The 24,068-nt window shown below is 48.8% G+C and overlaps 2 protein-coding genes across 2 annotated transcripts; both read right to left on the minus strand.

Moving 5' to 3' along the window:
• Nucleotides 1-940: 940 nt before the first annotated feature.
• Nucleotides 941-12,209, minus strand: DRG2 (developmentally regulated GTP binding protein 2). The gene is made up of 13 exons (XM_069734678.1): nucleotides 12,061-12,209; nucleotides 9,918-10,078; nucleotides 9,274-9,363; nucleotides 7,670-7,730; nucleotides 7,454-7,544; nucleotides 7,287-7,359; nucleotides 6,498-6,588; nucleotides 6,079-6,176; nucleotides 5,823-5,899; nucleotides 4,979-5,067; nucleotides 4,647-4,705; nucleotides 2,709-2,762; nucleotides 941-1,485 (listed from the first exon to the last, which is right to left on the minus strand). The coding sequence occupies exons 1-13, from the start codon at nucleotides 12,122-12,124 to the stop codon at nucleotides 1,399-1,401; spliced, it is 1,095 nt and encodes a 364-aa protein (XP_069590779.1). The 5' UTR covers nucleotides 12,125-12,209; the 3' UTR covers nucleotides 941-1,398.
• A 4,809-nt stretch (nucleotides 12,210-17,018) lies between these two features.
• On the minus strand, nucleotides 17,019-23,947 carry GID4 (GID complex subunit 4 homolog). The gene is made up of 6 exons (XM_069734679.1): nucleotides 23,662-23,947; nucleotides 21,610-21,669; nucleotides 20,731-20,838; nucleotides 20,543-20,644; nucleotides 18,927-19,057; nucleotides 17,019-18,609 (listed from the first exon to the last, which is right to left on the minus strand). The coding sequence occupies exons 1-6, from the start codon at nucleotides 23,836-23,838 to the stop codon at nucleotides 18,546-18,548; spliced, it is 642 nt and encodes a 213-aa protein (XP_069590780.1). The 5' UTR covers nucleotides 23,839-23,947; the 3' UTR covers nucleotides 17,019-18,545.
• Nucleotides 23,948-24,068: the final 121 nt, after the last annotated feature.

Here is a 24,068-nt window from a genome sequence, read left to right on the forward strand (position 1 = left end):
CCCACCAGAAAAGGACACTAAACTAAGGACTGCAAACCAGACCCCTCTCATTCCCACATAAGTCAATATAGGCCCTAAAACGAACCCCTTCCTCCTAAATAAACTGACCATGGGGACCGCTAAAAGAGACCCCAAAATAAACATAGGCCCCAGACTAAACTCTCAAAACAAATGCAGTCCATGACCAGACCACTACCCCCTCCAAAAAAACAACACACACACACAAAACACACACACACAAAACACACACACACAAAACACACAAAAAAACCAACAAAAACATTCCCCGTCATTTTTTTTAGGCACTTTGCTGTAAAAATGACACGGTTACACGAGTCTACGGGTCAGTATGAATACGGCAATAAAAAACTTGAAGGTTATTTTTTTTTAAGTTAATTTTTTTTCTTTCAAAAACTACAAAAATTAAATTAAAAAACTATATCAAAATTATATAGAAAAACAAAAATTAGTATTAAAAAAAATCTGAAAAAAACAAAAACAAAAATTCAAAAATGTGTAAAAAAACAACCAAACAAACAGAAATTAGTATACAAAACGTAAAAAGTCGCCATTTTACAGGACCGGTGACGTTTTCATTTTATGTTGATTGAGGGTTTGCGTCTTATTTTATTGGGAGGAGACTTTTTGTTGATTTTTTTTTTTTTTTTACTTTTTAGCTTTTGTTGCCACTTTTCCATGCAGCTAACCACCACCAGCTCATATATTGTACAATCGATGAAATGATAGCAATTTCAAGCCTCCTGGAGGAAAGAGGAAGTGAAACTAGCGGTAGGAAGGAATAATAATAATAAAAAATAAATTTAATTTATGGCAATAATCGTACTGATCTGCAGAGACATCTTGCCAGGTCATTTTTACTTCACAATGAAAAATTGTAGAAATAAAAACATAAAAAAATAAAATGATTTTCCTCATAAAATTGCTGTTTAAATGTATTTTATGTCCCCGAAATAAGTCAGGATTGACAGAAAACTCAACATTGCTGCCCATAGCAACCAATCACAGCAAACCTTTCATTTGTTCACAATGGCGGCAGACCTAAAAGCAGAGATATGATTGGCTGCCAAGGGCCAGGTTTCCTCTCAGACAATTTTAATAAATGGTGCCCCAAAAACCTCGCAAAGAAACACAAATTAGACCAGTCGCCAAGGTACAGAGATTGTGTATTTGCTAACTGCCAGAATCGGGCTCCAGGTCCTGAAGTAATGCGGTTGGGGTGATGCATGGCTCCGATATCAACAGTGTCCATTCCAGAGAACACAGCCGTAACATTGAGTGTTGTGTTTCAGGCATGTTATGTCGTTTTTTGGGGGGATTTAATCAGAGGGTATAAAGGCAGCAGTACGTAACTTCTAGGTGTAGGTGTTGTCAGCCATTTTATTTCTTGACTATTTGGATGACGTCTTCATGGTCCATGTTGTGCGTCAGTCCGACTCTCTGCGGGCTGTACTTGGTGCTGGTTCCCTAAAAATACAAAAGAAAAATGTCAGAAATAGCTATAAAATCCCATCGGAAGTTAACAAAATGTATCCTACTAGGCCACCATTTTGAAGGTTGAACTACTATCCAGATTACAAAATTTGCTAATATCAATGCAACCGGGCCCTACAGTCAAGATCACTGTGTAAATGCCTTACTTATCCTGTATTATACTCCAGAGCTGCACTAGCTATTCTGCTGGTGCAGTCACTGTGTACATACATTACATTACTGATCCTGAGTTACATCCTGTATTATACTCCAGAGCTGCACTCACTATTCTGCTGGTGCAGTCACTGTGTACATACATTACATTACTGATCCTGAGTTACCTCCTGTATTATATCCCAGAGCTGCACTCACTATTCTGCTGGTGCAGTCACTGTGTACATACATTATATTACTGATCCTGAGTTACCTCCTGTATTATACCCCAGAGCTGCACTCACTATTCTGCTGGTGCAGTCACTGTGTACATACATTACATTACTGATCCTGAGTTACATCCTGTATTATACCCCAGAGCTGCACTCACTATTCTGCTGGTGCAGTCACTGTGTACATACATTACATTACTGATCCTGAGTTACCTCCTGTATTATACCCCAGAGCTGCACTCACTATTCTGCTGGTGCAGTCACTGTGTACATACATTACATTGCTGATCCTGAGTTACACCCTGTATTATACTCCAGAGCTGCACGCACTATTCTGCTGGTGCAGTCACTGTGTACATATATTACTGATCCTGAGTTACATTCTGTATTATACTCCAGAGCTGCACTCACTATTCTGCTGGTGCAGTCACTGTGTACATACATTACTGATCCTGAGTTACACCCTGTATTATACTCCAGAGCTGCACGCACTATTCTGCTGGTGCAGTCACTGTGTACATATATTACTGATCCTGAGTTACATTCTGTATTATACTCCAGAGCTGCACTCACTATTCTGCTGGTGCAGTCACTGTGTACATACATTACTGATCCTGAGTTACATTCTGTATTATACTCCAGAGCTGCACTCACTGTTCTCCATTCTCCAGCCTACACAGCAGCTATTATTTATCCTGCCATCATAAGGCAGTTAATTAATGGGACTGATCTGCAGTCTGTGGATGGGGTGGTGCTATTTTAGGCAGACAGCAGTGATATTTTTCTAATCAAGGACAATAAAGCAGTAAGGCATATTAACTATATACTCACCCAAACTAGTGCATATTTAAACTGGCTGGTGAGCGTCCTGTGAATCCGGTGACACTGGAAAAAAAACAAACATATATTTGAAAGGTAACAGAGTGTATGCGTTGTCTGATAGAATGAAGGCTGCAAGGTTATAGCATCCGCTATTAGCAGCCATGGAGCTATGACTTAGAGTCTGCCAACATGCACAGCCCCAGCTCTCCTCTCCTCCTCTGCCAACATGCACAGCCCCAGCTCTCCTCTCCTCCTCTGCCAACATGCACAGCCCCAGCTCTCCTCTCCTCCTCTGCCAACATGCACAGCCCCAGCTCTCCTCTCCTCCTCTGCCAACATGCACAGCCCCAGCTCTCCTCCTCTGCCAACATGCACAGCCCCAGCTCTCCTCTCCTCCTCTGCCAACATGCACAGCCCCAGCTCTCCTCTCCTCCTCTGCCAACATGCACAGCCCCAGCTCTCCTCTCCTCCTCTGCCAACATGCACAGCCCCAGCTCTCCTCTCCTCCTCTGCCAACATGCACAGCCCCAGCTCTCCTCTCCTCCTCTGCCAACGTGCACAGCCCCAGCTCTCCTCTCCTCTGCCAACATGCACAGCCCCAGCTCTCCTCTCCTCCTCTGCCAACATGCACAGCCCCAGCTCTCCTCTCCTCCTCTGCCAACGTGCACAGCCCCAGCTCTCCTCTCCTCCTCTGCCAACATGCACAGCCCCAGCTCTCCTCTCCTCCTCTGCCAACATGCACAGCCCCAGCTCTACTCTCCTCCTCTGCCAACATGCACAGCCCCAGCTCTCCTCTCCTCCTGTTAGTTTAAACATCTGTTATACAAGGACTGTGAATGGGGAAAAAAACAAGAAATATTTTACAGTGCAACCTGCATAGGTTATTAATTAGATCTCTTACATCTGAGGAGACTCGTGTGCTTACTTTGAAAATCTGGATGTATAATTTTGATTAAAATGAGCATCCAAAAGTATTCAGTCTCCAGTCGGCCAGGATGACTGACAGCTGCAGCTTGTACTAAGCAGTGTGAGATTTCAGCAGCAGAGAAAAGCTGTTAGTCAGGATAGGAGGGAGGAGAATCAGCATCAGCAGGTAGGAGGGACAGTGAGGAGCTGTCCATCAGATTCAGAAGCAGAAGGGAGGAGGGACAGTGAGGGGCTGTCCATCAGGATAGATGTAGATTCAGCAGCAGCAGGGAAGAGGGACAGTGAGGGTCTCTCCATCAGGATAGATGTAGATTCAGCAGCAGCAGGGAGGAGGGACAGTGAGGGGCTGTCCATCAAGATAAACGAAAATTCAGCAGCAGGAGGGACAGTGAGGGGAGACATCAATAAAACTAGATCGATGGAGATTCAGCAGCAGTTAGGATGTACACTGAAGAGCTGTCCATCAGAATAGATGGAGAGTCAGCAGCAGCAGGGAGGAGGGACAGTGAGGAGTGGGCACGGTGTAAAGAAAAAAAAAAATGATACAGGCTTTCTGACATTATCAAGGTAAGTACATGAGCCTCATCAGGTCCAATAACGGTTTAATATTATATGCATTTTGACTGTCTTCTGGTGACAAATCCATTTTGAAGTGGCACTAAATTCAGACTTGCTGTAACATAAATTTGGACACTTCCATTTTTGACCAGTTTTCTTCGTGTGACTTTACAGTCTGATCTGCTCCGATATTATTAATATACGGGCAAATCCTCACCAGTGAACTGGGATACGACACCAAAACAGAACCTGAATCACGCACAGCAGCGCCATTTATGAATCCATTTCCACAAGTTTTTGGTGTAAACCGATCCCCCGAAATTGACAAATGACATACAAACAGAAGGTATCTTTTTTCTGCAATTTATTGGTTTTAATAATTGCCGAGAAAGTGTCCTTGGTTATTATAGAGTAGGACTAAACGCCTATAAAAGTGCCGCAAACAAGAAGAGGAATTCTTACCACGTGCTCCACAGAGGCGCCTTTACGGAGGATGATGGCATCTGCAAAATCAGGCCGCTCTGTGGATGAAGAGGGAGATAAGATCACAGGTTCTCACTGCTGGTGGCAGCAAGTGTTCATTTCCCCACAGCGCCTCCACAGGGAACATGAAGCATTGCAGAGTTCCCAGTGAATTCACTCATCGGTTCTTGTCACGCATTAAGGTCAGAGCAAAAGGAGCTTATGTATAGTCCACTCAGTAAAGGTGGAAGGGAACTTAATTAACCCTTACTAGATAGTTCAGACATAAAAAAAGCATCCAACTGGCTGGGGAGAGAGTAAAACATCATTACCTCCTCGCTTCTTAGTGTAGATACAGGTAAGTGCCAAATATTCCCATAACATTTCCAGTAAATAGTCCAGGTTCAGATTCATTCCACAACTGAAAAAGAAAAAGCCAGAGAGGGATGGGACGCGAGAAAAAGCCAGAGAGGGATGGGACGCGAGAAAAAGCCAGAGAGGGATGGGACGCGAGAAAAAGCCAGAGAGGGATGGGACGCGAGCAAAAGCCAGAGAGGGATGGGACGCGAGCAAAAGCCAGAGAGGGATGGGACGCGAGAAAAAGCCAGAGAGGGATGGGGCGTGAGCAAAAGCCAGAGAGGGATGGGGCGCGAGAAAAAGCCAGAGAGGGATGGGACGCGAGAAAAAGCCAGAGAGGGATGGGACGCGAGAAAAAGCCAGAGAGGGATGGGACGCGAGAAAAAGCCAGAGAGGGGGCGTGGGAAAAGCCAGAGAGGGGGCGTGGGAAAAGCCAGAGAGGGATGGGATGCGAGAAAAAGCCAGAGAGGGATGAGACACGGGAAAAAGCTAGAGAGGGATGGGATGCGAGAAAAAGCCAGAGAGGGATGAGACACGGGAAAAAGCTAGAGAGTGATGGGATGCGGGAAAAGCCAGAGAGGGATGGGACGCGGGAAAAAGCTAGAGAGGGATGGGATGCGGAAAAAGCTAGAGAGGGATGGAATGCGGGAAAAGCCAGAGAGGGGGCGTGGAAAAAGCCAGAGAGGGGGCGTGGAAAAAGCCAGAGAGGGGGCGTGGAAAAAGCCAGAGAGGGGGCGTGGAAAAAGCCAGAGAGGGGGCGTGGAAAAAGCCAGATAAGGATGGGATGTCAGAAAAGCCATAGAAGACTCAACTTCTCACCTGATGACCACGCTGTGTGGCTGCCGGGCCAGTCTGTCCACCTCCTCCATGGAGATCTGATCTATTTTATTATACACCTATAGATGATATATGGGGAGGACAATAAGGGGGTTACTGAACAGAGCAATACCAACTCCTCCATACTACTATCTGTCACATCAAAACCCTGTAGAATATAATAATAAATGGGTCCTCCGTGCAGATACGGCCCAATCGGTGTGAAAGGAGACGTGCTGAATATTTCTCATCTACTTACATACAGACACGGCATGTACACCCTGTTCCCCACAATGACATCTATGAAGTCATCCGGGCTGCAATCCTCCCGAAACAGCACCTCGGCGTTGAACATTTCTGGTGAAAAGCTCATTAAGGTCCAATCTATAGGTTGCGGTGGGTGAATGTATGGTTTAGGTGTATGCAGCTCCCCAGCAATAATGATACATGAAGGATTCTAATGCAGAGACCAATCATGGATCATAGAAATCCTCTACTTCCCATCCTTTGTATTGTGCAAAGATGGCTGCCGTCAGATAGAACCCCGTACTGTCAGTCACCATTCTCTAGGACCATAACGTTTAGGGGCAGGATCCGAGGATCTGTATGGCAGGACCACCGTGCACTCAGCCTCCTCCACTATATGGACAGATACATTGCGGCAAGCAGGAAGGATACTGTATTCGTGCAGAATGAGCTGTACCAGCTTCTCGGAGCACTGGGTCAGGGGGAGAGTCGAGTTGAACGAGATGCCGCCTCCTTTCTTGGGCTAGCAATAAATTAAAAAAAAGAAAATTACAACAGTGTGAATGAGGAAGCGCTATAAGTGCGAAACGGCCATCGCCGATGTAGAATCTTGTTTCGGCATGGAATAATCAAGCATTATTGGCGAGTGGCGCCACTTTATGCAGAAATTCTACTACTATACCAGAGCAGAAACTTATCTATTTATGATATGGAGCAAAAAAAATAAAAAGGAAAGAAGTGACAATTTCTTTGCTTCAAATTTTGGCACAGTTTTTTTTTCTCTTTCTACAACATTTTTCTAAAAATGCAGCATATTAAGTTGCCCATGTTTCGTCAGGATCCACTGACAAGCTAATAGGGCGATTATTATTTTTTGCTCCGCTGTATGGTCCCTGTGAGGATAAGCGGCAGCAGCGGCATCCAGGCACCGCTCATCAAATTCAGTCCAGAAATGTTTGGCAACAACTAAGAAATCACGCGTGAAACCCACCGATCGGTTCACTCAACGCTTACATTACATCTACGGACCCCGAACTTTGTGTAATGGGATCTATCTATATATACATTATTATACTGGGAGGAGATTAGTAAGAAAATAGTCAAAATTACGCAAAAAAAAAAAAAAAAAAGTCAGCTCCATGAACCCCATATTCCTTCTCAGTACCCCCGACCTTACGAGAACTGCAGACCCCCGTGACAATGTATTTTCCAATCACTTACCTTAAAGTATATATTGGGCTTTTCCTTGTTCAGTCGTATACCCACAGACTCCAGCTCTTTCTCCAATAAGGATCTGGTGAAAAGAAAGTCACGACAGTGAGCGTACGATAGGAGTGCCCACCACGTGCCAGCAGGGCGTGATCTGGTGCCCGCCGCGGACTGCTCACCTCTGGACTTCACCTTTCGTGGCATCCAGCATCATAATGACCACGTCCGATGTCCGAGCGACAGCAATGACCTGGCGACCTCTGCCCTTCCCTACAGGGGGATATGGTATAGGGTGCATTATGGACGATGCAGCGTGCCCCGTTCATGCAGAGCATCACAGGCGATTATCAGGAGCACCGGGGTCCTGGTCTGTGAACGCAAGAGCTAGCCCTCACCTTGCGCTGCACCTTCGATAATTCCCGGCAGATCCAACAGCTGGATGTTCGCTCCTTTGTACTGAAAGCACAGAAATGTATCACGGACGGCCCAAACCACAGGTGCTTTCCCCAGTTTATATGTATAAAGAGCTAAAGCAGAGCTCTGCTTGTTGTCAGTGAATGGGGACATTCAGAAGTTCATTCAGTGGCTTTACGGTATCTAATACTTCTAATTTAACCCCTTTAATGACCGTCGATATCAGTTAAGGGTACTTATTCCTCAGCGCCGCTTTTTAACGGCGCTGAGAAATAAGGGTATAGCGCCCCCCCCCCCAGCGTCAGAAAATCTCTGGGGTCTCCGAGAGAGAACATGATCCAAACTGGTTTTTACAGTCTCCTGTCATGTGATCGCTGCTATTCAGTGAATAACGGAGACCCCATTTTTTTTTCTTTTGAAGATTGATTTACAGTTCATTTCTCTCTCCCCTGAATTGATCTAACATACCAATGGAGAGCGAAATCGGAGGCACCGACTATTGCGGATCCCTGCATAGATTTTTTTGGGATGTCCAACAACCTAACCTAATGTGTTGTAACCATGGATTCAAAATGCTCACTATACCCCTGGAAAAAATCCTTGAGGGGTGTGGTTTCCAAAATAAGGTCACATGTGGGGGGGGGGGGGGGGGGTTTACACTGTTTAGGCGCATCAGGGGGGGCTACAAACACAACATGGGGCCCGCCATTGATTCACAAAGTCAAATGGCGCTCCCTCCCTTCTGAGCTCTGCCGTGCGCCCACATAGTAGTGTACCCCCACATACGGGGTATCGGCGTACTCAGGAGAAACTGCACAACAAACGTTGTGGCCCCTTTTTTTCCTGTTACCCTTGTGAAAGTAAAAAAGTTTGGGTCTAAAATAATTTTTTGTGTGAAAATAGTTAAATGTTAATGTTTTCCTTACACATTGCTTCAGTTCCTGTGAAGCACCTGAAGGGTTAATAAACTTCTTGAATGTGGTGTTGAGCACCCGGAGGGGTGCAGTATTTAGAATGGTGTCGCTTTTGGGTACCTTCTGTCATATAGACCCCTCGTAGTCACTTAAAATGTGAGGTGGTCCCTAAAAAAAATGGGTTTGTAAATTTTGTTTCAAAATGAGAAATCGCTGGTCAACTTTTAACCCTTATAACTACCTAATAAAAAAATTTCCAAAATTGTGCTGATGTAAAGTAGACGTGCGGGAAATGTTTGTTATTAACTATTTTGTGTGATATGACTCTCTGATTTAAGGGCATAAAAATTAAGAGTTTAAAAATTGCAAAATTTTCTACATTTTGGCCAAATTTCCTTTTTTTTCCCATAAATTAGCGAAGTCATATTGAAGAAATGTTACCACTATCATAAAGTACAATATGTCACGAGAAAACAATCTCAGAACCAGTGGGATTCGGGAGTTATTAGCACATAAAGTGACAGCGGTCAGAATTGTAAAAAATTGGCTTGGCCATTAAAGGTCAAAATTGGTTCCGTCACTAAGGGGTTAATAAAAGCAAGCAGAGATCTTGAAAACGGTACGGTAAAAAATAAATAAATAAAATCATGCAGAAGTCCAATCATTGTCACCTCTATCACTCCCGGGATGCAGGTCAGCGTGGTGAACTCATAGGAGGCAGCCTCACTGGCGGTGGAGGTCATCAGACTCAAAAACGTGGACTGGAAAAAAAAAACATTAAAATTCCAAAAATCATTCAAAGAACACTGTAAATAGTTTTATCATCATACTCCAGTCACATCCAGAGCTGCATTCACAATTCTGTGCGGTGCTCAGCGGTTTATGAAACATCCATAGATTCTGAATAGGGGGCAGCACTGAGCAAGGGCGACTAAGGATCTAGTCAGTCTCCTCCTAACTGGTCGGCTGTGACTGGAGAAATACCGGGCATCTGTACCCTGTGACGTAACACATCACATTCACAGTGGATAGATGATCTGTTAGTGGGTGAAATACCCCTTTAAGATGCCGGATGACACTGCTGCCCCCAAGAGGCCAAGTGCGGGATATACCAGGAGACGCCACATCCTTCACTATGCAGGACCATAGCGAGCACTATAGGACGTCATCACTGCGGTGCGGCTCTGCACAATGCAGGTGGCAGCCAACATTTAGGATGCAGCTCTGGGTGTGATCAGGTCTGCTCTATGGCAGATTGATGCTGTTATGCAGATTTAGAGTACAGCGGTCACAAGGGATCAGGGGGGTTACCGACCTTACCCACAGAGGGGAACCCGATCAGCGCCACTCGGGCATCTCCAGATTTCATCACATCGAAGCCCTCGCCTTTGGCGGCAGCAGATTTGGAGGGCTCCAGGAGCTGGGCTCTGTACTTGGCGAGCTTCGCCTTCAGCAATCCCAAGTGATACTCAGTGGCTGGAAGACAAGGAGGAAGAGATCATAGGCGGCCATGTACTAACCAGTGTAGCATCCCCCCACTAACAACTACAGGGTCCTCCCCACTACACCCCCCGTATAACCAGTGCAGGGTCCTCCCCACTAAATCCCCCTATAACCAGTGCAGGGTCCTCCCCACTACACCCCCCGTATAACCAGTGCAGGGTCCTCCCCACTAAATCCCCCTATAACCAGTGCAGGGTCCTCCCCACTACACCCCCCGTATAACCAGTGCAGGGTCCTCCCCACTACACCCCCCGTATAACCAGTACAGGGTCCTCCCCACTACACCCCCCTGTATAACCAGTACAGGGTCCTCCCCACTACACTCCCCTGTATAACCAGTACAGGGTCCTCCTCACTACACCCCCCGTATAACCAGTGCAGGGTCCTCCCCACTACACCCCCCATATAACCAGTACAGGGTCCTCCCCACTACACCCCACATATAACTAGAGCAGGGTCCTCCCCACTACACCCCCCATATAACCAGTACAGGGTCCTCCCCACTATATCCCCCTATAACCAGTACAGGGTCCTCCCCACTACACCCCCCATATAACCTGTGCAGGGTCCTCCCCACTACACCCCTCTATAACTAGTGCAGGGTCCCCCCATTATACCCCTCTATAACCAGTGCAGGGTCCCCCCCACTATATCCCCCTATAACTAGTACAGGGTCCTCCCCACTACACCCCCCATATAACCAGTACAGGGTCCTCCCCACTATATCCCCCTATAACCAGTGCAGGGTCCTCCCCACTATATCCCCCTATAACCAGTACAGGGTCCTCCCCACTACACCCCCCATATAACCAGTACAGGGTCCTCCCCACTACACCCCCCATATAACCTGTGCAGGGTCCTCCCCACTACACCCCTCTATAACTAGTGCAGGGTCCCCCCATTATACCCCTCTATAACCAGTGCAGGGTCCCCTCCACTATATCCCCCTATAACTAGTACAGGGTCCTCCCCACTACACCCCCCATATAACCAGTACAGGGTCCTCCCCACTATATCCCCCTATAACCAGTGCAGGGTCCTCCCCACTATATCCCCCTATAACCAGTACAGGGTCCTCCCCACTACACCCCCCATATAACCTGTGCAGGGTCCTCCCCACTACACCCCTCTATAACTAGTGCAGGGTCCCCCCATTATACCCCTCTATAACCAGTGCAGGGTCCCCCCACTATATCCCCCTATAACTAGTACAGGGTCCTCCCCACTACACCCCCCATATAACCAGTACAGGGTCCTCCCCACTATATCCCCCTATAACCAGTGCAGGGTCCTCCCCACTATATCCCCCTATAACCAGTGCAGGGTCCTCCCCACTACACCCCCCGTATAACCAGTGCAGGGTCCCCCCCACTACATCCCCCTATAACCAGTACAGGGTCCCCCCCACTATATCCCCCTATAACCAGTGCAGGGTCCCCCCCACTACACCCCCCGTATAACCAGTACAGGGTCCCCCCCACTACATCCCCCTATAACCAGTACAGGGTCCCCCCCACTATATCCCCCTATAACCAGTGCAGGGTCCCCCCCACTACACCCCCCGTATAACCAGTACAGGGTCCCCCCCACTATATCCCCCTATAACCAGTGCAGGGTCCCCCCCACTACACGCCCCGTATAACCAGTGCAGGGTCCCCCCCACTACATCTCCCTATAACCAGTACAGGGTCCCCCCCACTACACCCCCCTATAACCAGTACAAGATCCCCCCCACTATATCCCCCTATAACCAGTACAGGATCCCCCCCACTATATCCCCCTATAACCAGTACAGGAGCCCATTCCTCCCCTCTATACCCCCCTATTTGTATCCCCTTTATAGTGACACATGCAGGGTCCTCCCCACTATTTGCAGGGTCACCTGACCATATCCCCTTATAGTGACACATGCAGGGTCCCTCACTCCCCAGTGCAGCCCCTTCCCCCCATCTCACCCTTGTTCTTCTGGGTCCTGGCGATCTCCTTCTCGATCTCGGAGATCTTCTCCAGGATCCCCATGTCTGCGGCCTCCTCACTGCTGCCAGCACAGACGTGAAAGGAAGCAGCCAAGCACACTGGAGCCGGGGAAGGGCGGAGCTTCTAGCTGACGTCATTAGCCGGCGCCCGTCACTCGGTCGCCATCTTTAGTAAGGGCATTCTTCCCTTCATTTTTGCTCTTATGTCTCCTTTGACACATTATACAAGTGGTTGATTTTGAGACTAAATGCACAAATAAAGGCACACTTGGTACTTGTTTATCCCAAAATTAGTTTGTCGGTCTAATCACGGGGCCTGACACCCCATCAGCATACTTTCTACATTGTTTTACCTGTTCTCAGGGAGACTAAAGAGGATTTTGTGCTCATATTTGGGCTTAAGCTGTATGGGCAGTGAAAGGGGTTGTTCCTGACTAGCTCTGTGATAGTGGACAGCTTGGTTGTTAGGAATGCACTCCTTAGCAACAGTTGTCAGGGTGTAATAATCTGGACCAGATTATTTGGGATAAAATTGATATTAATCTGAGCACAGAGACGCCTGGCAGCTCTGTGTCACTTCCCCGCCCTCATTTTGGCCCAGAGACAAGATGGGCTCCTACAGAAGTGCCCTGGCCTTTGACGTGACGCACGCCATCACAGTCAGCAGACCGTGGCATATTCCCCTAGTTTCAGGTTTTTAAAAACGCCAAGAGTTTGATGTAAAGTGACCAGAACCATTCCTGAGGTGTTTTCCAACATGGAGCCGCTCCATAATTTACAATAGACGTCAATGAGGCTTTAAAAACAACAAAAACCCACAAGCGCTTGAGGCCTTTTTAATTTTGTTGCCATAAGAACGCGAACATTTTATTCATTGCTTAACAGGTTTATAAAAAAAAATGGGAGAAAATCGTAAAAAAATAAGAAAAAACAAAAGACTCCTCAAAAACACAGATAAAACATTTCAAGACAAAAAAAAAATCACCACAGAGGGGAAAAAATATTTTTGCTGATTGTTTGGAGCAGAAATTGAATGGAAAGTGAGTTGAGAATTGGATCGTTGACGCTCGGTGGCTTTGTGCACGCGGAGTATTTCGGGGAGGTTTGAGAGCAGAAACTGAGAAGAAACTTTTCCAATTCCTCAAAAATGCAAAACTCTTCAAAAACTTGGGAGGTACGGCACAGGTTCCTGCAAGGAATAAACTCCCAAAACTCAGCGGGTATATAGCCCATTTCTGCTCCAAAACCTCTGCGTGCATATAGACTTGAGGATTTTGGAGCGTTTCTGCTCCAAAAACTTCTGGAAAAAAAAAGAAATCTCATTGTGAACATAACATTATGGAATGTGGACGAGTTTTCGCAGCGAATCCTGTCCAAAATCCTCCTTAAAAAACGTAGAAAACTTGTCCAAATTATTTTTGCTGTTCAGTTTTGTGAACTTAAGAGGACCTGGTAGAAAAAAAAAAGGGAAGATCACTTTTTTTTGTAGCGGATACTGAAGGAAACTTCTTTAAAAAAGGCATTATCCAATTAAAAGGCTGAAAAGAACTCTTCAAAACCTCTTCAGGAAAAGAAAAATTTCACCCACGACTCCCTTTTCTGAAGCGTTTTTTTGCTTGAAAAACTTGCAGTTATTGACCAAGTCTAAAAATGTGTTTGAGGCAGTTGAAGATTCTGAGTTTTTAAATGGAATCTGCTTCAGAAAATGACCCTTCTTTGAGAAGTTTTTAGTTTCCTGAAGCGATTTTGGGAGTTTTTCTTCCTTTAAGGCTGCCGTCACACTAGCAGTATTTGGTCAGTATTTTACATCAGTATTTGTAAGCCAAAACCAGGAGTGGGTGATAAATACAGAAGTGGGGCACATGTTTCCATTACACTTTTCCTCTAATTGTCCCACTCATGGTTTTGGCTGCAAATACTGATGTAAAATACTGACCAAATACTGAACGTGTGACGGCAGCCTAATGTTGTTTTTTTTAAGGCTGTGTGCACACGTTGCGGATTGGGGTGCAGAAGTTTCAGCACAAAATCCGCATCTCCTGGCAGAAAACGCAGGTGCAGATTTGACGCGTTTTTTATGCGGATTTTGTGCGTTTTTGTTGCAGACTTGATGCATTTTTTACCCCTGCGGATTTCTATAATGGAAGGGTGCAGAAACGCTGCAGATCCGCACAAAAGAAGTGACATGCTCCTTCTTTTGATCCGCAGCGTTTTTCATGCGGAATTTTCCGCACCATCAGCACATTTTTTTTTTTCCTATCGATTTACGTTGTACTGTAAATCACTTTGCGAATCTGCACGGAAAAAAACGCTGTGGATCCGCACTAAATCCGCATCGTGTGCACACAGCCTTAGTCTTTTGACAGGACAACGCCTAGTTTGGAGCGGTTTTGTTATCAGATTTAGAGCTGAGCGAAGCCGAACCCAAAAGTTCAGGGATCATACTGCACAATAGCGTCCGGCGGTGAACTCCGAACGCAGACTTCTCCCTAAAGTCTGTTGTGTTTGGTGTTTCAGGGAAAGTCAGGGGTGAGAGAGATAAGAATGGGATGAGAGAGACAAGAATTTTTTTTCCCCAGATCCAAAGTTCGGGTCCAACTCTGATACCAGAACCAAACTTTGGATCGGGTACCAAAACTGAAACTTCCACGGGTCCGCTCATCTCTAATCAGGATCCAATACAACGAGACATGCACTTTATTTTCTAAAAAACAGTTTTTCAAACCTTGAAAGTGGGAAAAAAAAAGCACTCAAAAAGCTGAACCGAATAAAAAGAGTCAAAGTATTAATTTAGCGCTTTTTTAGTTTTTTTTTTTTAAAGCAGATCCGTTCCAGAAAAAAATTCACATTTGTTCACTAGATCCCATATTAGGGCCGGATTTGGACATCGGAATTTCATGGTCCTTGCATGGACCGCTAGTTCCGGATCGGCCGAGGATCTCCTGATCAGAACAGTCCCATCTGGGTACACATCTCAAGTTTTTCCCAAAAATCACAGTGTGAACACAGATGAAGGGTAAGCATCATATAAGAAAACCTCTTTGGATTTAACATTTGCACCGCTCGCCATTTTTCGCACTTTTTCAGGAGGGTTCTAAGTGAAATGTGCAGGAAATAAAGCCATTGTGTGCACATACAGTAAAGGAGTTTCTTTGCATTACGGTGCGGCCACGCACGTCAGTGGATTTCGGTCACAAATGCTGATTTCTTGCAGAAAATCCACGGCGTGACTCGACATTTAGTTTTACGCATTATGTGGATGTTTCTTGCAATATGCAGCAGTAAATCAGCCCTGTGTGCACACCCTATTCACACAGCGCTTTTGGATAGATCACGGCATTGGTTGTGTTCTTTACGGAGGTAGCAGAACGCCCGATGGCTCAGCGCTGGACAAGGTCTCCTGCATTCGTAGCATAAGGGCGTGTGCACACATGCTAGGCTTTCCGCTGCTGATTATTCTGGAGATCTGCAGCAAAACTTACAAATTCCACCTGCAATTGTAATTACATGCAACATATTTAGGGAACATTCATATGGATCATTTCCGATGTTGGATTTTAGCAGCAAATCTATAGAAACAATCTTCATGCAAAGTTCTGCAGAAATGCCAACAAGCTGGAAAAAAAATCAAATTTGCAGCATTTTGATGAGATTTCTTAAAATCTAATCCACGTTTCTGGTACCATAATACACAACAGATTTTCCATTGTGGAAGTACATTATATGTTCGAAATGGGTGGCAAACCCTTAAAATGTTAATTGTAGACTTTACCGACTCGGTAATCTCTCATTCATGATGCCGTCACTGTAAAACATAGCAAATCTCCCACTTAATCCAGGCAGAAAATCTGCAGCGTAGCAGCCATGTGTAACTGTAGCCTTAGGGGGATGTGGAATCAGGAGTTTTTCTTTTTTTTGTGTGGAGGTGAAGTTTTCTAGTGGAAATAGCTTCAAGAAACGCTCCTTTGGGGAGTATTTTTTTTGTCTTGAAGCCTTTTGGAAGGTTTGTTTCTCCCTGAGGGTACGTGCGCACGCTGCGTAGCCGCAGCAGTTTTCCATGAGTTTACAGGTCCATGTAAACCTATGGAAAACAAAATCCGCAGTGCACATGCTGCAGAAAAAAAAAACGCGTGGAAACGCAGCGGTTTACATTCCGCAGCAGGTCAATTCTTCGTGCGGATTCCGCAGCGGTTTACACCTGCTCCATAATAGGAATCCGCACAAAAACCAGTACATCTGCAGTGCGGTTTTCCCAAAATCAGTGCGGAAAAATCCGCACACCATTCTGCAGCGTGTGCACATACCGAGGGTACGTGGCCGCGATCCGGAGTTGCTGCGGGTTGGATTCTGCGTACTTGTGCAACGTCAAACCCGCAGAGTCCAGACGTTACAGAATAGAAGAAATCCCATGCCCACTATGCGTCCACAGACACTCGCGGAGACGGACATGCAGCGCGTCTTTCCATACGCTAGTCTCCGCAAGAGAAAATTTCCCCCATGTATTGAACACGGTGAACACATGCGGAATCACCTGCGTTCAATAGACGGCAGAGCTGTGGCCGCAGCGGACATGTGCTACATCCAAAGCGCTGCCACTTCCAGATTGTGTGCACCCGACCTGATACGTCATTGTGGAGCCTTTTGCTTGGACTGCGCCTAGTTTGTAGCTGATTCCACCAGGAAAATGACACATGCATTTCCCACCACCCATCAATCGCTTTCGGCCACATTCACACATTGAGTATTCGGTCAGTATTTAACATCAGTATTTGTAAGCCAAAACCAGGAGTGGGTTTCGCCGTTATTCTCGCAGAAGCTCCACCACCGGCGTTTTTCCCTCTAACCTCTGGAGCAGCCCAATGACTAATCGTGCCCTTCTTTTTGACCGCTTTACCAACCCCGCAGCGGTTAAAAGAAGTGAAATGAGATGAAACATGTGCATTATGTTCAGTTTATGGGGGTGGAAGGCGCAGTGTGCACACAGGCCCAACAATTAAAACAGACCCAGAGCTGTCACTTCATTTGAGAAATTGGGCAAAGGCCCATGCCCTTGTATCCGTCCACTTCCAGGCTGATCAAGCCTCCTCCCATCATAGATTTTTTTTTATTATATTTTCTTTATTGTGCATTTGCTGCAATGAAATATCAAATCGGTTCTTGTGCTCCAGTTGCTGCCAGAACTCAATGCATTGCGATGTGCCCTAGTGCAAGAGATGCTCTAGATTTAACCCTACATTTACCTGGCAGTATTCTGCCCCACTCTATGGTATTATATATATAAAAAAAAAGAAAAATCAATTTGACCTCTCCATCCATTCTAATCGGTGTAAATAACACATTGAAGCAACAAGTCAGAAGTGTAACAGCAAGAGTTTCTCTTTGACGGGGAATTAAAAATAAAAAAAAGTTAAAGTGTTTTTTCTCAACAAATGTGCAGCGACTGTGGAATAGATGAGAAGTCTGAAGCTTTTTTTTTTTTTTGCTTGCGGAGAATCAGAGAGAAAAGCCAGCCACGCTTTAATCCATGACACATAGCAAATACGACAACAACTCCAAAAAAACAGGCTCCTCGCAAAAATAAAAAAAAATGGTCACTTGCGTCAACAGTCCACCTCGCCGCTGGTCATTTTTTATTACCCATTCAGCTGTGGTGAGCACAGTCTGCCAGCCGGTGGCGCTGTTCCCACACTTTGCATTCAGACCCTTGAGAAGCCCGGATATCTAGAATTCATTAAAATGAGACTGAACAAGCAGGGGGTGCAACGCGTCTCCGTCACCCGTTTACGTATACCCTGGAAAAATAGGCCGCCGCAAAATACGGAACTGAATCTTCAGCAGCTCGGTCGGCTCTCAGGAGGCATCCATAGAATTTTTTTTTATACTTTGATTAAATATATGTGTATTTATAATATATATTTATAGATATATATAAAAAAAAAAATCTGACATTTCCCATTTTCAATGTGAAAACGGAGAAACGTATTGCAGTCCGAAAACCTTTTCCTTTTTGACATTGGGACCGGAGGACGGGGTGGTGGTGGTGGGGGAAAGTTTTGCTAATTGGTATTAGGAATGGGGTAGATCCCCCACAGATGGAGTGTGAAGCTCGTATGTTCAGGGGTGTTTCCGCAGCACCCACCCCCACCGTGATGCAATAATCCATATTCTGGTCCAATGGGATGCATTTAGGCAAAGGGGTCCATGTTAGTCTTGGAGGGATAAAGCTGAAGGCGCAGTAATGTCAAGCAGGAAAAAAAAAAAAAAATTAAAACAAAAAACCCAGCGGATTAAAATAAAACCCGCGTACAGAGTGGATGCCGCTGCACGCGTCATTGCTTTAACACTCATACATTCTTCTCAGAGTCGCTGGGACAGTTAGGAAACGGCAGGTTTCGGTGCGGACAGCTCCGCTCTGTCGGTGCGACGGTGGTGATGGCGGTGGCAGCGGCGAGGTCAGGCTCCTGTCACCGGAATTCGTAGATGGGTGCACTGTGTTCTGGGACATGCGTCAGGTTTAAGGACTGATACCTGCAAGGTGAAGAGAAACAGAAGACTCATTGAAGTGAGTGGAAACAGCCTTATTTACAGACACTGGGTGCCCAAGTCCAATGCTTTGCACAGCAGAAGATTCGTTACAGTAGTCATTAAGTGATGGCAATACACCTGCGCTGTGTGATGGAGATTGCCGTCACTGGTACTGTATTACATCGCCATATGGTGCCAAGTGCAATAAAACACTAGCAATACAACAGCGCCCTCTGGTGGTGCAAGTATATGAATTTTTTTTGCCTTTGACCATAACATTCTTCTTGCAGGAATGTCACTAGGAGCCCTGCAGCGCTCACCATTCTGAGCTCCGGTGATAATAGTAACCCTCTATGGATGCCGCCGACTTCTGGAAGCAAATGTAGTAGAAGCCGGCAAAGGAAGCGCCGCTGATGTCTTTGATTGTGTGATCAGGCACCAGGAACTGTTCCTGCAGAGGAGAGAGAGGAAACCATGTAAACCCTAAATCGCATGGGGGGGGGGTCTATAATCTGCACCCATCTCGTTATAGACGGGGGGGGGGGGGGGGGGGGGTTATAACCTGCACCCTGCTCGTTATAGACGGGGGTGGGTATATAATCTACACCCCTCTCGATATAGACGGGAGGGGGGGGTTCTATAATCTGCACCCATCTCATTATAGATGGGGGGGGGGGGGGGGGTGTTATAATCTGCACCCTGCTCGTTATAGACGGGGGTGGGTATATAATCTACACCCTTCTCGATATAGACGGGAGGGGGGGGGGGGGGGGTTCTATAATCTGCACCCATCTCATTATAGATGGGGGGGGGGGGGGTGTTATAATCTGCACCCTGCTCGTTAGTGACGGGGGTGGGTATATAATCTGCGCCCATCTCGTTATAGACAGGGGGGGGGGGTTATAATCTGCACCCTGCTTGTTATAGACAGGGGTGGGTATATAATCTGCACCCTTCTCGTTATAGACGAGGGGGAGGTTGTCCATAATCTGCGCCCTTCTCGTTATAGACGAGGGGGGGGGGTGTCCATAATCTGCGCCCATCTCGTTATAGACGAGGGGGGGGGGGGGTTGTCCATAATCTGCGCCCATCTCGTTATAGACGAGGGGGGGGTTGTCCATAATCTGCGCCCATCTCGTTATAGACGAGGGGGGGGTTGTCCATAATCTGCGCCCATCTCGTTATAGACGAGGGGGGGGTTGTCCATAATCTGCGCCCATCTCGTTATAGACGAGGGGGGGGGGGGGTTGTCCATAATCTGCGCCCATCTCGTTATAGACGAGGGGGGTTGTCCATAATCTGCGCCCATCTCGTTATAGACGAGGGGGGGGTTGTCCATAATCTGCGCCCTTCTCGTTATAGACGGGGGGGGGGGGGGGGGAGGGGGGGGGGGGTTGTCCATAACCTGCGCCCATCTCGTTATAGACGAGGGGGGTTGTCCATAATCTGCGCCCATCTCGTTATAGACGAGGGGGAGGTTGTCCATAATCTGCGCCCATCTCGTTATAGACGAGGGGGGGGGGGGGGGGTTGTCCATAATCTGCGCCCATCTCGTTATAGACGAGGGGGGGGGGGGTGTTGTCCATAATCTGCGCCCATCTCATTATAGACGAGGGGGGGGGGGGGTTGTCCATAATCTGCGCCCATCTCATTATAGACGAGAGGGGGGGGGGGGGGGGGGGTGTTGTCCATAATCTGCGCCCATCTCGTCATAGACGAGGGGGGGGGGGGGTTGTCCATAATCTGCACCCTTCTCGTTATAGACGGGGGGGGGATCTATAATCTGCACCCCTCTCGTTATAGACGGGGGTGTGTGTCTATAACCTGCACCCTTCTCGTTATAGATGGGGGGGGGGGGGGGGTCTATAATCTGCACCCTTCTCATTATAGATGAGGGGGGTCTGGTCTTTTTAAGAAAGGTTACAGGAAAACGCACCTTCCACCTCATGAAGACGTAATCGCCGGCTTTCAGTTCCTCGAATCCAAAGTCATCGGAATTAAAGGTTTTGGCGTACTGGTAGAAAGCCTGGAACTTCCCCTGTGTGGAGAGACGATGGGTCAGTGCCCAGGGGGGCAGAATACGAGCGGCGGAGAGTGACCGGCCCACATACTGCCCACGCTCACCCAGTGCTTCCTGTCCACGTCCTCATCCGCGTCCCACTTTCTGGTTAAGAAGGGATGTTTTCTACTGATTATCTCCCCTTCAAAGAAGGTGGTGAGGGTCGGGTATTCCTGAAAAGAGGATGAAGGAGGGAATAAAGCAGATTCTATAGGTGGGAGCTGTAACACCAGACAAAGGGAAAGACGAGGCATCTCGCTGAGCTGGGCCAGAGGTGGCCGTCCATGTGTGATCCTCTCCATTCACTTCTATGGGAGTTCTGATAATTGCCAAGCAAGCATGCTCCCATAGAGGTGACAAGAGGTGAGCTTGGCGACCACCTCCTTACCTCCCCATGCTAGAGATAGACACGGGGTTTAGAAAAGAGGGATTCTCAGCCAGAAATATCCGAGATGGGAATAGCCCTTTAAAAAAAAGGGACAGTGCCGTCACAGAGGTGGAGGGACGACTAGAGACCCAGCTCCTAGGACAGCGCGCTATATGGTGGCCTGCAGCTTCCTGTACCCTGAGCGGTCCAGATGGCAGGATCACAGCCGTGCCCCCTCAAGGTCTCCTAAAATGCACACACGAGGAAAGAGGCGCCCAGTGCCCCAAGCTGCAAAAAGGAAGAGCTTATGGGGTCACCGAGGGGCTTCCTGATCTATATTGTGACCCTCCGAACCTGGCGGGGGTACATGGACGGACGAACAAAGCAATCTGTGCTGTAAGGAGAGTCCGCCTATGATTAAAAATAATCAGCCCATGCCTTTAAACAAAAAATTAAAAAAACGCCCCTTTAATAATCATGGCCGCCATTTCCCTACTATTGGTCCAGCCATCTAGAGCAACCCCCACGGCACGCAGGAGAAGGGCGCCCCACGGCTGTCAGTAATGGGGTCACTCACCTCAGTAAGGCCTTTTATCTTCAAGTATCCACACAGATAAGCGTTCTCCATGTCCACGTGCTGCGGAGCAGAAAAAGGGTTAATAGCACCCGGGCCCCTATGACAACACATCCTGTCCACTGGGGCGCTGCACCCCAGTCACCCACATCATGTCCCAGGATCTCTGCTTGCTGTAATGTATCGTCTACACTGGATACAACTGTAACGACCCCACAGCTGTGAACATGTATAATTCCACACTCTGAAAACGACTGCTAAACCAGTGATTGGCTGCAGCGGTCAGATGATTGATAGACAGGGCATCATCACAGCGGCACCAATAGATTTAAAGGATAAGAGATGTTTATAGGGAAATCCAGACATTCCCGCGGATTGTGACGTTCCCGAGTGGCTTCGATTCATAGAAATCTTGAAAATGATGAAGAACCGAAAGAAGGAATGTGTTAGAAAGCCGAAAAAAAAAAAAAAAACCCAACAACTTGCTGCCTTCAGCAGAACATTCACTCCTGAACTTCTGTTACAATGTATCAGTCACATGTGCGGATTGTGCAGGACTCCGCGGTGACGGATCGTCGGCTCCGGAGTCCTGTGGATCATCACTATGCAGCAGAGGATAGGTGCGAGGACAGCGGGGGGCTACACAGGGAGAACAGCAGCCATGGAACGGCACAGAGGAGGCTTCTCGCCCTACAGGGGGCAGTATACACGTGTGATGGAGGCTGTCAGGTAACGCTATCAGCCTGCCCAGAGGATTGCCAAGGATCAGAGGGGTCCGGCAGCTGCTCATCTCCGAGATCGCTGCAGCCCAGGCACAGGGGGCTGCGAGCACCTGGATAATGGTGGTGATGGCAGCTGAAGACCCCCTGCCCCTGGCCCCAATAACGCTTTAAGGCAACAACAAGGGGGCAATCTGTGCAGTCTCCAAGGAAAGTGAGGGGTGCAAGATAAGAAGGGAGGGGGGCCACAACACCAGGGGGCAAAATATTGAGTAGGGGAACAGGAGCAGAAAAAGGAAGAACACCCGAGCCCCTCCACCATCTGGACGAGCACCCAGGCCCCCCCACCCGAAGAAGCACCGGGCCCCTCGCCCGGAGAACACCCTCGCCCGGAGAAGCACCGGGCCCCCCCCCCCACCCTCGCCCGGAGAAGCACCGGGCCCCCCCCCCCACCCTCGCCCGGAGAAGCACCGGGCCCCCCCCCCCACCCTCGCCCGGAGAAGCACCGGGCCCCCCCCCCCACCCTCGCCCGGAGAAGCACCGGGCCCCCCCCCCCCACCCTCGCCCGGAGAAGCACCGGGCCCCCCCCCCCACCCTCGCCCGGAGAAGCACCGGGCCCCACCACCCTCGCCCGGAGAACACCCTTGCACGGAGAAGCACCGGGCCCCACCACCCTCGCCCGGAGAAGCACCGGGCCCCACCACCCTCGCCCGGAGAAGCACCGGGCCCCACCACCCTCGCCCGGAGAGGCACCGGGCCCCCCCCACCCTCGCCCGGAGAGGCACCGGGCCCCCCCCACCCTCGCCCGGAGAGGCACCGGGCCCCCCCCCCCACCCTCGCCTGGAGAGGCACCGGGGACCCCACACGCTCGCCTGGAGAGGCACAGGGCCCCCCCCCTCACCTGGAGAAGCACCGGGCCCCCCACCACCCTCGCCTGGAGAGGCACCGGGGACCCCCCACCCTCGCCTGGAGAAGCACCGGGCCCCCCCACCACCCTCGCACGGAGAAGCACCGGGGACCCCCCACCCTCGCCTGGAGAAGCACCGGGGACCCCCCACCCTCGCCCGGAGAACACCCTCGCCTGGAGAAGCACCGGGGACCTCCCCCCTCGCCTGGAGAGGCACCGGGGACCCCCCACCCTCGCCTGGAGAGGCACCGGGGACCCCCCACCCTCGCCTGGAGAAGCACCGGGCCCCCCACCACCCTCGCACGGAGAAGCACCGGGGACCCCCCACCCTCGCCTGGAGAAGCACCGGGCCCCCCACCTGGACGAGCACCGGGCCCCCACGCCGCACAGCCGGTGTCTCGCCCCTCCGTGCAGGCAGCCCCCGCTCACCTGCAGCACCACCTCCACATCGTACGAGTTGCCTTTGCTCTTCTGGTGCCCCCGGAACTTGGAGCCGCTGTACAGCAGGGTGGTGGCCACCCCGGGCTGCTGCGTGTTGATGGGAGGTGGCGGGATGAGGGACGAGGAGCCGGAAGCCGTGCTGCTAGCCTCGGTTCGGACCGGCATATCCAGGGCCGGCCCCCCTGCCGATGGGCACAGCTCGTCCCGCAGGGCTCGGCCGTTTCTCCGCTCCCGGCCTGAGCGCCTGGGCCTCTTCACCACCGAGCGCGGCGATTGGCCGACAGACGCTCCACCCACACTCTCACCTGCGATACGATTGGTCGAAGTGCCAAGCGTTGAATGACGGGAGATGTAGTTCTCGTGTCCAGGAGCGGAGGCTGTGATTGGTTGGAAGA

Source organism: Ranitomeya imitator, chromosome 7 (assembly GCF_032444005.1).
Source record: "Ranitomeya imitator isolate aRanImi1 chromosome 7, aRanImi1.pri, whole genome shotgun sequence".
In the NCBI taxonomy this organism is placed as follows: Eukaryota; Metazoa; Chordata; class Amphibia; order Anura; family Dendrobatidae; genus Ranitomeya; species Ranitomeya imitator.

Excerpts from the sequence above, each read along its gene's own strand:
- DRG2 (XM_069734678.1), bottom strand. The coding sequence starts at position 12,124 with ATGGGGATCCTGGAGAAGATCTCCGAGATCGAGAAGGAGATCGCCAGG. Across the intron at positions 7,545-7,669 it reads TATCGAAGGTGCAGCGCAAG|GGAAGGGCAGAGGTCGCCAG; the intron begins GTGAGGGCTAGC and ends ATCCCCCTGTAG. Across the intron at positions 2,763-4,646 it reads GCGCCTCTGTGGAGCACGTG|TGTCACCGGATTCACAGGAC; the intron begins GTAAGAATTCCT and ends TTTTTTTTCCAG.
- GID4 (XM_069734679.1), bottom strand. The coding sequence starts at position 23,838 with ATGCCGGTCCGAACCGAGGCTAGCAGCACGGCTTCCGGCTCCTCGTCC. Across the intron at positions 21,670-23,661 it reads ATGTGGAGGTGGTGCTGCAG|CACGTGGACATGGAGAACGC; the intron begins GTGAGCGGGGGC and ends TCTGCTCCGCAG. Across the intron at positions 20,645-20,730 it reads ACGTGGACAGGAAGCACTGG|GGGAAGTTCCAGGCTTTCTA; the intron begins GTGAGCGTGGGC and ends CTCTCCACACAG.